General features: G+C 37.1%; 1 protein-coding gene across 2 annotated transcripts in view; it reads right to left on the reverse strand.

The window, feature by feature from the left end:
- Positions 1-773: 773 nt before the first annotated feature.
- The window catches only part of LOC121415550 (monomeric sarcosine oxidase-like), a 38,532-nt gene continuing 24,635 nt past the window's right edge, over positions 774-14,670 (reverse strand). For both annotated transcript variants that reach the window (XM_041608797.1, XM_041608796.1), the window contains exons 2-6: positions 13,159-13,299; positions 6,860-7,001; positions 5,713-6,273; positions 2,376-2,522; positions 774-1,152 (exon numbers count right to left, since the gene is read on the reverse strand). In XM_041608797.1, the coding sequence (XP_041464731.1) occupies positions 905-1,152; positions 2,376-2,522; positions 5,713-6,273; positions 6,860-7,001; positions 13,159-13,278 (1,218 nt within the window). In that variant the 5' untranslated portion in view covers positions 13,279-13,299 and the 3' untranslated portion in view covers positions 774-904. The remainder of the gene's footprint in view (positions 1,153-2,375; positions 2,523-5,712; positions 6,274-6,859; positions 7,002-13,158; positions 13,300-14,670) is intronic.

Consider the following 14,670-nt stretch of genomic DNA (forward strand, 5'->3'; position numbering starts at 1 on the left):
ATACTTGATTACTCTTATGTCCAAGCTTCAAAAGTCAGATCAATAAACTTGCAAATTTATGATGGTAATTCAACAGATACCCCCATTATGGCCAAACTTAATTGACCTTTGACCTTGGCCATGTGACCTAAAATGCGCACAGGATGTTCAGTGATACTTGATTACTCTTATGTCCAAGATTTATGAACTAGACCAACATACTTTCAAAGTTATGATGGTAATTCAACAAATACCCCCAATTCGGCCAAAGTTCATTGACGCTAAGTGACCTTTAACCTCGATCATGTGACTTGAAACTTGCACAGCATGTTCAGTGATACTTGATTACTATTATTTCCAAGTTTCATGCATCAGATCCAAAAACTTTTAAAGTTTTGATTGTAATTCAACAGATACCCCCAAATCGGCCAAAGTTCATTGACCCTAAATGACCTTTGACCTTGGTCATGTGACGTGAAACTCATGCAGGATGTTTGATGATACTTGATTAACCTTATGTCCAAGTTTAATGAACTAAGTCCATATATTTTCTAAGTTATGACATTTCAAAAACTTAACCTCATGTTGATTCCCCCAACATGGTCTAAGTTCATTGACCCTAAATGACCTTTGACTTGGCATGTGACATGAAACTCTAGAAGGGTGTTCAGTAATACTTGATTAACCTTATGGCTAAGTTTCATGAACTAGGTCTATATACTTTCTAAGTTATGATGTCATTTCAAAAACTTAACCTTAGGTTAAGATTTGATGTTGACGCGGCCGCTGCCGTCGGAAAAGCGGCGCCTATAGTCTCACTCCGCTATGCATGCAGGTGAGACAATAAAACCAGTGATCAGAAAATCCATTCCTCAGTTACATGCCACTCCTCACAAGCAGCGTTAAGTATTAAAACTATGGTACATTAAATGGTATCTTTCTTGTTGTCCTTAAACAGAACCTTAAAATTGTCTGCAGGAAGGTCGTGGTCCCATGATCCTTTGCCTATCATAGATGCACCCATCCGACCGATCTCATCACTAGACTTCGCTCCCCAGCCATTCATCCCCACCACGACACCGGTACGAGCTGTAAGCATGTCACAGTACAGCTGCTTTGTTGGTGTTGATGTTGTTATACAGCTATCTGTGATCAGCGAGACAGGCTTCAGGTCTGCAAATGCAAAAGTATACAGACATCATTACTATGAATATGAGCTGGTTTAAATCTTGAGGTGTCACTGTAAATAAACTAAAAGCTTGCCCACCATAATAAAATCCTTCATTAGATTATGTTTTGTTTTGCTTGTTCAAACGTTTTTGAGGGGAAAATGCAACAACTAGATGGGGAAGACCCCTTTTTGCCTATACTTTAGTGAGGGGGAATGCATGGCTAAAGTGGTGTCATCGCAATAAATGCAAAAAAATCACGATGTTGTCTATCATTAGGGCAGTTTCTTCTTTTTTTACGTGTCCCAAAACTTTTTAGGACACTGAAACACACTACACATTAAAGTGGTAATGACCCTTTTATCTGCTTGTCAAATTATCGTGACAAGAAAGTAAGATCTGTTTTCAGCTTGTAAATGATTTTTGTCCCAATGCCCCCTGTAAATTCTCGATCCACTAAGTAATATGACCATAAATATACATGAAGGAAACCCATAGTGGTGTTGCAAGAAAATATCTGCAATCAATTGAAAATATTATGCTGCAATTTTAAAATCAATAGATCAATTTTAGCTGCAGCAAATCAGATGACATTCCTTGTTGCATGAAACATGATTGATTTAGGCACCGAAAATAGACTTGCAATAATTTGATCGCAAGTTTCTTGCAACATTTCAATAGTATGATAATGAAAACACTGTTCACATAAAGGGAGATTCCTCTGAGATCGAAGGATGTGATCACTTGTTTAGAGTCCATTATGAAAGTCCACCTTGCAATGGCAGCCCCTCCCCCAAAAAAACAATAATAAAATAAAGAATAAAAAATAGATAGAGAATAATGTAAAATATTTATATAATTCACAACATTTTATTATAAGCAAAATCTGTTGTTTTCCCCGTGCAGTTATCTGGAAAGATTAAGCAATTCCAAATTGAGGAGGACTTAATATCAGGGGAGCGTTTCATGAAAGGACTTGTCGGATGTTTTATCCGACAAGTCCCATTTTATCCGACAGTTACCATAGTAACAGTGCCTCACAGCCAATCAGAGTCAGAGAAAGATGTCAGATCTGACAACTTGTCGGACAAAAATGTTGATGAAACACTCCACAGATATTTCCCCTAACATTGTGAACACAGACACAAACAGAACACAATAAATGAGTCTAGCATGGAATGTAGAATTTAACATCATGCTTGAGAGTATGATCTGCTTTTTTCTTACCTGGCATGAATCTTTGAAGTGAATCTATTGTGTCTTTTACACCAGGGTGTTCCTTTCCTTTGCTGTAAAACCACTGGACGGCTTTGTCAAGACCTTGAAGAATGTCGGAGGAAAAGTGACTCAATCCAATCTTGATGTAGTACTTTCCTGCGAGGATGAAATGAAATGATAATTAACACATCAAACACTCTTTACGAGGATCTGAACATATAGTGGGTGGTATTTTGATAATCAAACCCAGGATAAATTCTTGACAAGAATTTCAGTACACATTAAGGAAAGCTAGACCAAATTTTCCAAATTTTTCACCATCACAAAGATAAAATACAAAAAAGTGGAGCGCCTCTGATGGTAGTCTCACCTGCATTACATATAGTAACAGTGCTGACTTTGAAAAGTACTATAAAATAATTATTCACAACACTATTCATATAATGATAAAATACTAAGCTCCTCGGCCCTAAATTACATTTGACCTTGATCATGTGACCTAAGACTTGTCAGTGATACTTGATTACCCTTATGTCCATATTTCATAAAGCGGCGCCTATAGTCTCACTCTGCTATGCAGGTGTGACAAAAAATCAGTGTATTCTTGTCTAATATTACCATTTGCTTTTCATTTGATGACAGACGTAATTAATTTCGAAGAGAAGAAAAATCCGAATGAAATTGTGAATGAGACGGCAGCTAGCAACTTTTTCATTGAGTAACGAAACCATTATTCTAAATGCACACAATTTTGTGCATCTCGTCATCTTTCTAACTGACCTTTCCTGTAACGATTTACCTAAAGGCCCTATCTCACCAACGGAGACGTCGCACAGTGGGCCAGAATAGGTTGAAAGTGCGCCAAAATTATATTCCATGTTAGATTTTTACTTTAACATGTTGTCTGTGGGTAATTTTGGGCGCAGAATCGACTGAACATAATTTAAATTCGATATGACGTCACCTTTATACCAAATTTTGATTGGCTACTTAGAACCTATCTGTGACTAGACAAATTACACTAAACCATGTGCAGTATATAAACTTTGTGTTATGTGTTTCTTTAAGATTGACCCGGGTGAGTGTTGGTTTATGCTTTTCACATGCATAAAAAGTGTGTATGAGATGCCGAAAATAATTTTATGGCATCAAAATTATCATTAATTAGATTTATTGAAAAAAAATCAAAATCTGAAAAATACTGACTGTGCTTTATCAGGCTGTGTTGATTTGTGTAAAACGCACTACGAATGTATCAATATGAGGAGGGTTTTGGGCTGAAATTATTCTACAAGTAAGTTTTATCTCTGGAAGAGTTGTTGGTATAGCCCTTATTTGCGTTAGCAACCTTTATTTTGTTTACATAATGCCCGGAATTCATGTCATTTTCATGGAATGGAAGGGAAATCGTCCTCGCCGTGCAAAAGCTAGCGAACGGCAATGTACACCCCACACGGTGCGCTGCGATGACTGCGCGGTATGAAAATGACCGTTTTCGAACAGGTTTTTGGGGGTGTTGTGTCAAGTTAAATCGGCTCTAACATGAAAACGGGCAAATACGGGCAGCTAAATTTGGTATCGACTTAAAGCTTAGACATCGGAGAAAATGGTGCTTATAGAATTTAAACGGAAATCCAGGGAAATCTAAACGTTTCTAATGTAAGTGCAAAAAACCATGGATTTTCAGCCTATTTCGAGGAATAATCATCCTATAGACCTCATGAAAGGTGCCTTTTATCTACTTTGAACCCTTTCACATGGAAAAAGAATATATCAGGATTATGTGGGGGCCATTTCCGATTCCTTAATGAAAAACCTCTTGTGAAATGGCCTGTTTTTCAACTAGGTTGTCATATACGCGACATTTCGCAAAATGTCACATTTTACGATTTGAGGTAGGAAATTAACAACCTTTATGCAAATTCCGGAATGAAATATTTTGTTGAAGTATTCTTCAAAGTGTTATCTTTCAGCTGGGCATGACAAAAATTAAAAATCTGAAATTGCCCAAAATGACTTTTGGCGCACTTTTGTTTCACCCCGGCCCACTGTGCGTCGCCGCGACAGTCTCCAACTTATCAGTCGCTGCAGTCGCGGAGACGTCTCGGAGACAAAAAAGGATTGCGCTCTCACCAAGGAGACGTCTCGATGGAACGTTTGAAAGATCATGCACTAGTCTAGATCCTAGACGTTGGTGTACTTGTTATTTCTCTCCATTTGCTTCATTCTCCATCCCATGCGCGCCTTCCCCAGTCATCGCGCTATCCCCTCTTTCACGCCCTTCACCAATGGGAGGAAATCGTGCGGCTGTTTTCTTTTCGGGTGTAGAGGTCGAAGATTGTGTTATTGATCAACAACATAACTGAAAAGTAGAACAGTCCTGGCAAAGGACTAATCATACACCTGACTTGGAGCAGGAGGAGGGATATCAGCACGCGTTCAGTCACGTGGTTTCTGAAGTGGGTCAAACGGTGTGAAGAAGTGTCACGGAGACATTGCGGCGACGTCTCAGCAGTCGCGGATATCATTAGTCTCCAAGACGTCGCAGCAACTGATGGAGACTTCTCGGAGACGTCGCGGAGACTAGAAACAGTCTCAAAAAATATTAAACATGTTTAATCTTCTTGCAACTCCTCGGAGACTGTAATTTTCATGAGACGTCTCAGAGATGTCGCAGAGACGTCTCTACAACTAGCAAAATTTGTAGTCGCGAACTAGTTTCAAGCCCAGTGAGATACCCCCTTAACCAATCACATAGCCTGCATTGATGAATATTCTGATCTTTAAGCAATAACGTCAGTTACGTCACAGCCCTGACCCTGAACCTAGGTGACTTAAGTCATCAAAGAAAAAACAATTATAGGAATCAATGGTTGCAGAAGAATATGCCTGATAATTCATTTTTGGTTACTTCCATTTCTCAAAATTCTTTCATCAGGATCTGTTTCCCCTTTCATAAACCCATCCTCCAATTATCCACCTAAGAGTGATGCGGATAATTCAATAAAAATTGCATTCACAAAATAATCTGCACTATTTTTACGAGCGCCTGACCTGAAAAAGGCGGATAATTGTCATGGCAACTGCACACGCCCCCTCCGATGAGGTTGCGTTGGAAAAGGTGACCTTGTGACCGCACCATGGCAATTATCCGCATTACTTTGGAAATGCGTTCATAAAGTCAAAATCTGGTCCCGATATTATGCGGATTTTGCAGCATCAAAATAATGCGGATAACTCTGGTCCTCCTCCGATTTTATGACCAAATTATGCGGCTATTATCCGCATAATTGGGTTTATGAAAGGGGTATTGGTTTGCACAGTCGATAGACTATTTAGAACTTACCATCTGGATAAAGAATGGGAGGCAAAATGTAGGCACGTTCATGCCCCAGCCAGAAGGTAGGCATATCCGCAATTTTCACGGCATCTTCTTTTGTGACCTCTGCTTTCACCACAACAGCTCTGCGCAACAACAGATCCAGCTTCTTCTCATCTGGTAGGAGGTGATGAAAATTACTGAAACATCCTGTGCAGAGGAGAGCTCGTCTGGTCAGCACTTCTCTGCCGCTTTCAGTTGAGATCCTGACAAGATTTTTACCTCCGTCTTCAGATTCCTCCATATCGACGACGACCTCATTGATGATGTCACAACCATGTGACCTGGCTATCTTCTGCTGGGCAGCCACCAACTTCCGTGGACTGATATGGCCAGTGTTCTGGGGAGCCCAGATGCATCGGCAGTCTGGGTTGATCTTGAGATAAGGGTACTTGGTATGGAATTCTGATGCATCGTAAGTTTCAATATATGCCTCTAGCTTCCTTGCAGTGTCAAGATAATCATCAAATTCTTGGGAATCAGTCTTATTAATGAAGACACATCCAACTTCATTGTAGAAATGAATTCCTGCAAAGAATATTAAGTAGGCCAGTGTAATTTTTAGGATTGCTGCTATAGTTTTAATAACTACATGTATATATAATGGAAGTGAAAAATGAAATTCACCCCAAAATACAACTTTGGAGATTCCTTGCATTTCACGGCTTACCAGTTTAATCTTCATGAAGTTTCCAGAAAGATTAGTATTGAAATAATTAACACTATTTAAAATTGCAAATAATTGAATAAATTTTACTTCTTTGGTTCCCAGTCACATGTATGTAGGCAAGTTAAACTATAAATAATGGGTGATCAGTTTACAAATTGTTTCAATAGAAAGCTAAACAGATCAAATCTAAATTATTCTTGCCATATTATATCCCCCACATTAATGAATTTTCCAAATTATATTTTCATTCAATTAAAATTTGTTGTCAAATCATAATTTAAAAATCACAATAAAAAAGAATTCAAGCTTTTTTATGGTCTAAATAATAGGCTTGACTTAAGAAAAAATAAACAATGTCACTAGCTATTGTTTCATTTGGCTAGCTTCAGTGCCAGGTGAATTAAAATTGCCCATAAATTCAAATAAAAGTTAATTAGTTCTTACCGCTCTCATTTTCAATGTCTCTGTATCGTTGAATAGATCTCTTAGCTAACAGACCCCACACATAATCAGGGTCAATTTCTCTTGTAATACGTCCCTCATCATAATGACATCCAAAAATCTGACGCTCACCCTTTCTGTCCTCCTGTATAAGAAAGATTATTTAGCAAGAAATATGACATGTATGAGAAACAAAATTGCTGACAAATTGCCACTTGAAATATAGGACATTTATTTGTAATTTGGGTTTCACTTATAGTTTTGTTTTGTAGTTGCAGCTTTCGTATTTACTCCAGCTTTGTTTACATTGTTGATGCTTCTGTTGTCATCCATTTCTATTTGGCTTTCAACCTGCTTCTCTCGTCATTCCTTTCCTATCCAGATGTGCTCATGGATTACATTTTTTTTAAGTAGAGGCGCGATAGCTCAGTCGGAAGAGCGGGGTTACCGTTTCGGATTCCGGTGACCCAGGCTCGATTCCCACTTGGTGCGCTAGTGCCCTTTGGTAAGGCATTATTTATTTATTTGTCTTATTTAATAAAAAAAACCAGGGTAATCCTTTCAGAGCCAAGAGGCCTGCTTTTCAAAAGAGCCCTGTTACATGAATATTTCATACAAATGAGAACTAATGTACAAAACCCATACAGATAGAACTACACAAAATAACACAACACATATGTAATTAAACTAAATTGAACTAAATAAACTGAACTAAACTAAAAACTTAACTAAAAGCATAACAAAACACTAACATGAAAAAAGAAAAGGAAATCGGTAACCTGCACGACATAAAAAGTTTGGCTTCTATCATCATAATAACATGAACCAGGAATTTCCTGCATTATTTTAACAATGATGACAGGTTGATTGTGCGTATTTGGGTCTTAAAAGAATTGAGTGTAGTTGCTGTACGAATATAGGTTGGTAGTTTGTTGTAGATACTGGGGGCTACGAATGAATACGACCTGTTTTTTAAATTCAGGACGGGGTTTTGGTATGAAAAGTGGCAAAAATAGATAGGACATTTTGTGGCAAGACCATTCTAGTAATAGGGTGCTAAGTCATTATGTATTTTAAAGACAGAAATACAATACTGATAGTTAATTCTACTTTCAACGCTTTGCCATCCGAGACTGTTTAGTAGAGTTTCTTTGTCTTGCATATCTGTTCTGGGTGCGTTGCAGTTTTATCAAGTCCGTTTTGTTACATTTTCCTCAAAGCACCAAACAATGGTCTATGTGGGATAGAATAAACAAGTAATACAGCTGTGCAAGGATTTTCTCTGTTAAAATGACTTTATCCTCCTAATGCACACTATTGCTCTATTTATCTTTCTAATTGTATTCGATATATGTAATGACCAGTTTAGACACTGGTCAAGAGTAATACCAAGATAGTTAGTATGAGTTACATTCTCGAGGTAATCTTCCCCATGAGAAATTCTGTGAATCTGATTTTTCACTTTACGTTTGGTGCCAAATACCATGACTTTTGTTTTGGTCACTAGCATTTATTTGCATTAGATTGATTTTGAACCAATGACGCAATAAATCGTATTCCTTTTGCAGGAACATTTGGCTGCTCAAAATATTATTTCCTTTGCAAAACAATGCCGTGTCATCGGAGAGGACCTTGTTGAACCACAAATTGTAACCCCTGACAATTGCATTGGGCAACAATTTGTGCAAAAACTTACACCACACATTGTCACCCCTTTACAAATTGTCGCCCCACTTTCACTTAACACTCAACTTAGTTGTCTCCATGAACACATACACAAAAAAAATACAGGTCATGTAGAGCTCGTTCACAAGAGACTGTGTTTGTTTCTCAAAGTGTGAGGGTGTGTTTATAAGTGTATATGTGTGTTCTTAAACAACACTTAAAGGGGTGGTCCAGGCTAAAAGTATTCATAGCTTAATAAATAGAATAGAAATCACTGAGCAAAATGGCGAAAATTTCGTCAAAATCGAACACCAAATAGCAAAGTTATTGAATATTAAAGTTTAGTAATATTTTGTCAAAACAGTCGTCATGAATATTCATTAGGTGGGCTGATGATGTCACATCTCCACTTGTTCTTTTGTATTTTATTATATGAAATTAGGTTTATTCATTTTTTTTCCTCCAAGAACTAGAAAAATTGGATTGACAACTGATTAAGTGCATTAGATATTTATTGCTGCAACTTATTTCATTATAAGGGAGACATATTATTCCCACAAGTATGAAATAATGAAAAAATATGATTTTATGTACCGGTAATAACATAAGAAAACGGAAATTGGAGATGTGACATCATCAGCTCGCCTAATGAATATTCATGATGACTGTTTTCACGAAATATTGCTAAACTTTAAACTTCAATAACTTTATTATTTGTTATCCGATTTTGATGAAATTTTCGGCGTTTTGCTCAGTGAATTCTACTCTGTGTATTAGGATGTAAATATTTTCAGCCTGGACCACCCCTTTAAAGTGAAACTCATGTTGGTATTCAATTCAATTCAATTCATCTTTATCTCACGTCTTAGATGGAATTTGGACTTATACTTTTAAACTTGGTCGCTCTCAGTAACAAACTGGTAATAGACTAAATATTCAATTGGGCATTACACGAAAATGCAATAGAACACCGAAGCGATGACGTCATGCCATGGTGTCATGGAGGCCAGGTTCTAAACAAATGAACCCGCCGAATAAAAGCATCTTTCTCATAGAAGAAAATGGCTGCTATCGGAATTTGATCACTTGCAACCTATTTTTTCAGACGAGCCAAAGTCATACAAATGTGGACAGACGATCGTCAGCTGCGACTCTGTTAAGAACCAGCCTGCCATGACACAATGGCAACTGACGTCATACTTCAAGAATCTATTAGACCATTTGGCTATTACACGAATTGGTCATTAGACCAAATGAGAATTAGACCAAGTATATATTATACCAATTGTAAATTAGACAAAATGGGTTAAGCCCATGTGTTATTAGACAAACAGAGAATTAGACAATATATTGTTAGACCAATTAAGTAGATAAAACCCAAATTCTCCACGGGGTCTGTATGCTGTTCTCTATATCAGCCTCCCAAAAGGTAAATTGCCAGTTGGTCTAAACCCGGGGAGCGTTTCATGAAAGGACTTGTCGGACGTTTTATCCGACAAGTCCCATTTTATCCAACAGTTACTATAGTAACAGTGCCTCTCGGCCAATCAGAATCAAGGAAAGATGTCAGATCTGATAATTTGTCGGACAAAATTGTAGATGAAACGGTCCCCAGATTTGACTAACGGCCTAATCTTATACATGGTCTAATTCCATTTCGTCTACAACCAATATAGCTCTTGGTCTATTTGTCATTTTGCCTATTTACCATTCCATCCAATTTCCATTTGGTATAATTTCTATTTGGTCTAATATCTAATTGATCTAGCACCACTTGGTAAATTCCTGTAACAGACTGGAAATATTTATTTGGAATTAAGACGAAAAGGCGATTTGACCATTTGGCTATTCGACGATTCGGAAATTATACCGAGTGGTCATGGGACCAAGCAAGAATTCAACCAAGTCCTATACACTACTGTAGACCACGTGGAAGTTAGACCAAACTGTTCAAATGGGTTTAGCTCATATGGTATTACCTGATCAGAGAGTTTGACCAACTGCTACGGCTAGACCAGGTGGATATATACCCTCCCCCCACACAAGAAAATAATAATACACTGTAATACACACATATACACCCACACACAAACACATCACTCAACTCTAACACAAGGCAAACAACGACACACACCAATACGCACACACACTTAACACCAGACTGGTCGTTGAAGACAATCTAGATAAATGGTTTATTAAAAATCAAAACATCATCGCAGCTAAGGCCGAATTGTGATGTACTACAAGGCAATAATGATTTAAAAAATATATTCAAACAGTAACATAGATAATTACAAAATAAATAATACGGATAAAGTATTGCATTGAAACTAATTGTGTTTTGAAATTCTGGAAAGAAGTATTAACTGAAAGTGAACTGTGTGTCTGGGAAATGAATAGTGTGTATACCATTATTCAAATATAATAAAATCAGAAATAATCATCAAATTAGCGGGAAACATTAAACAAATTGGCAAGAGGTATTTCAAATGACGAAAACATAAAATGATAAAGGAATAAAAACGACATGATTCATGCATGTGCTATTATGAGTTTATGAAAAAGTGGGTAGCGTATGTGTTAATAATTCGTTTATTTTACGTTTATTGATTTCAAATAATTACCTAGTAAACAAACAAGTTATCTATTAAACACAAACATAATAAAATTATGGACAAATCCTTAAATCAGTGAAAAAATATGAAGATTATAGTCAGAAGCGTTTCCTGGTGTACATACAAATTTGAATATTTAGAGATATTATACTGGCGGGAAATAAGTAAAACATCATTAAAATTAATCTGAAACTAGACACGTTTAAGGACTACAATAATACATAAAATAATTAATTAACAAATATTACAAATTAAATAATGACATTGTATATGTATAGTTAGATACTAATTGATTATGATAATCAAATCTATTTAAGCCGACCAAGCTAAAACAGTCCGTTCTTATTCAGTAGTCGGACAAGAAATGGTAGGGCACTACTACGATACCGTGATACACTGATACAGTCCTGCATTTGGGTTATCTCAGTTTATCACTATGTCTCAGGGATCTATGAGTGCTCTGAAGTTCAGGTAGCCAGTCACTAAACTTGACAATTAAGGAGAGACTTTGCAAAACTCAAGCAGAGCACATCCCGTCGGTGATAAAGAGTGTCAATTATAGTTGGAGAGCATTCTTGTATGCCACATACTGATCACCATAGATGAGACGCAATACTCTCTTTTGAATCTGTTCAATTGAGGTACTCTTGTTGTGCAGTGATAGAATGCCACACCAAGATGCAATACTCCACGTTTGGATGAATATTGTAAGTCCTCCACTGGGGTCTGGTATCTCTTCATCACACGAATGATGTACAGTTTTCTGGAAGCTCGGCGAACAATATCGCTCACATGGGAATCCCACTTCGAGTTGCATTGAATAGTAACACCAAACAACTTTATCTCCCTTATTCGCGTAATGGGAGACAATATGTTTTTCTAGGTTTCTTTTTTTGCCGACACAAATTTGCACAATATGCTTAATGATTGAGACCGGCACGTACAGCACAAATGGTGGCGAGGCGACGATTTTTGAAGGGGTGACAATTATTTTTGGTGTCAGTTTTTGCACAAATTGTCTCGGGATTACGATTTGTTGTGCCACAGACCTTAAGCCGTCGGTCCTCTGGTTGCTTGCTTACAAGCATCCATGCTTTCTTCAGGTAAAAAAAATTACTACTTACAATTTACCATTTTATCTGATTTTGTGTTTAAAATTATTATCATGTAATCATCCCAACATGCTATTCATTTTCCATCCATTTTCATTAGCTCTTCCATTCTCTTTACTTGATTATACATTGGGTGATATTCCTTAATTTGAATATATATGCAATTTTAGTAAATCAGTGCCCTACGTATACTTCTTTTAGTTCAGTTCAAATGTATTTTCCTGGTCTCCTCTCCAGAGTAGGTTCCTCTCCTTCTCCATCAGTGTTTGATATTTGATCAGTGAGCATCTACATGTATTACCCAGATTTCAGTTTGAACATTATCTTGAAAAGACTGGTTAATTTTTACACCCGACACAACTTTGAAGAAGCATAAACTCTTCACATTACAACGGGGGCCATATTCCAGCTGCAAAGTTATCTCATTATACAAATAGTGAAAAGGCATGAGTGCATTGGTGCAAGGTTTTTAATTAGGTGAAAGAAAAGATGCTCTATATTCAATAAGGCGTAGCTGAGTTGAATAGACTCCGAATGCGAAATGTTGCACCAACGCACGAATAAGAATATTTGCTATTTGACTTGTAAAATGCCTCAATAGTTAACAAAAAATAATCAATCTGTTCCTATGTTAATCTATGACAATAAGAAATAACGCGCGTCTGATTTGCAGCAGCATTTCGCATTTAGCCAGTAAACCCCACTACACATATTTTATTGCACCTGCATCTATAAAGCGCAATGCATTGAATCATAAGTTTAATGACTATTTGATTGTTAGTAAATAATTCAATTCATAATACAATTTTCAAACAACATAATATGGCCCACAATGACAATATACAGTTCAGTACATGTGATACAGGGGGGGGGGGGGTATTAATAAAACTCTGCCTCAATTAATACTTACTTCTTCAGTTGGTTCCTGTGGTCCGATCAAGCAAACTTTTTTCGTACCATCCATTGCAAGCCACTTGGCTGCAGCTGAACCCACCATTCCTGCTCCCACCACACAGATGTCAAAAGCCATATCGAGTTCCTCACCTCGTTCCTGATGACAGAGAATTTAAAGTAGTAATGAACTTATGAAGCAGATCTAGGATTATAAACCTTTATAAACCTCTCTAACCTATTTAGATCTAGACCCAAGTTCAAAAATATACATAGCAATTTTTTTTCTTAGAATGATGTTTTCTGTCTCAACGCAACTATCGAGCTTGAGCCTCTTTCATCTTTTTCGTTGTCTCTCTCAGTTCCTGGATTCTAAAGTAGATCTATCCCTAAATGACAGCTGAGCTGTGGCCATAGTGAAAATAATATTTTTACCAGTCTAACTCCAATCATTCTAGTAGTGACGTTATAATAAACCTCGTACTGTATCAATACGTCTCCAAGTAAAATGTTTTATGGCTGTGGTATACAATTCCAGTCCGACGGTCGTGTGGTCCAGTGGGTAGAGCATTGGACTCATAATCGCAAGGTTGTAAGTTCGAATCCCAACACTGCCATTGTCCCCACTTTGATAAAAAAAGGCCCAAGAGTGATATCTGTCGTCTATTACGTCAGCCACTATGACTAGCTAGACATAAAATGTTTCCAAAGTAATTGGTTATATACCAGCTTGGCGTTTACCAGCAAAATGCTGTCCAGCCGAGTTCCTACGGGAGTTACCACAAACAGAATAAGTGAGGATAAAGAATAAGATAATTTTGTCTACATCCGTACAGCTCAAATAAATTTAAGCTATACCAATTTGTCTAGCAGTATACTATCGACTACATCCAGATACAAGATAACTTTCTTGTTTCAGTAGTCAAGTAGACGGTCTCATAGGCCATATACAAGACCTGGCAAAGTTGTAAGGTTTTTTTTTTTGGGGGGTATTGAAGTAAATTCAGCTTGGTTGCCACCATGGCAACCATAAGCGTAATTAGCATAATCATCCAATTGGCATTTATACAATATGTAATATGCTGTACTCTTAAACCAGAAAGACTGAAAACATAAATAACATCATTTTACTAAAGGATCCTGTGACTAGGAATCGATTCATGACAATAGTTTTAATTTCTAAGAAATGTAATCATCGTAATCAGCCTAATTAGCATAAGTGTAGTATATATGTACGCATTTGTGAATGTCCATCCATCAGAAAACTCCCCGAAACGTACGCAGCCCCTATGTTCTTTTATTGCGAGGACACCAATTTTCTATTTAAACAATGCTATTATTGTAATAAGCATAATTAGCATGAGCTAATAAAGAAAATGTGCAATATATCTCTCTCTCTATATATATACATGTATATTTCTTTGTCAAAGTACTGTATACAACGGCCAAAAATATAAAATGACACAACTATTGCAATGTTTTCTATGTCGGGGAATTCATTTATGGCACTAACTTTCCCTTTTAAAGGGGA

This window comes from Lytechinus variegatus, chromosome 5 (genome assembly GCF_018143015.1).
Source record: "Lytechinus variegatus isolate NC3 chromosome 5, Lvar_3.0, whole genome shotgun sequence".
NCBI classification, from domain to species: Eukaryota; Metazoa; Echinodermata; class Echinoidea; order Temnopleuroida; family Toxopneustidae; genus Lytechinus; species Lytechinus variegatus.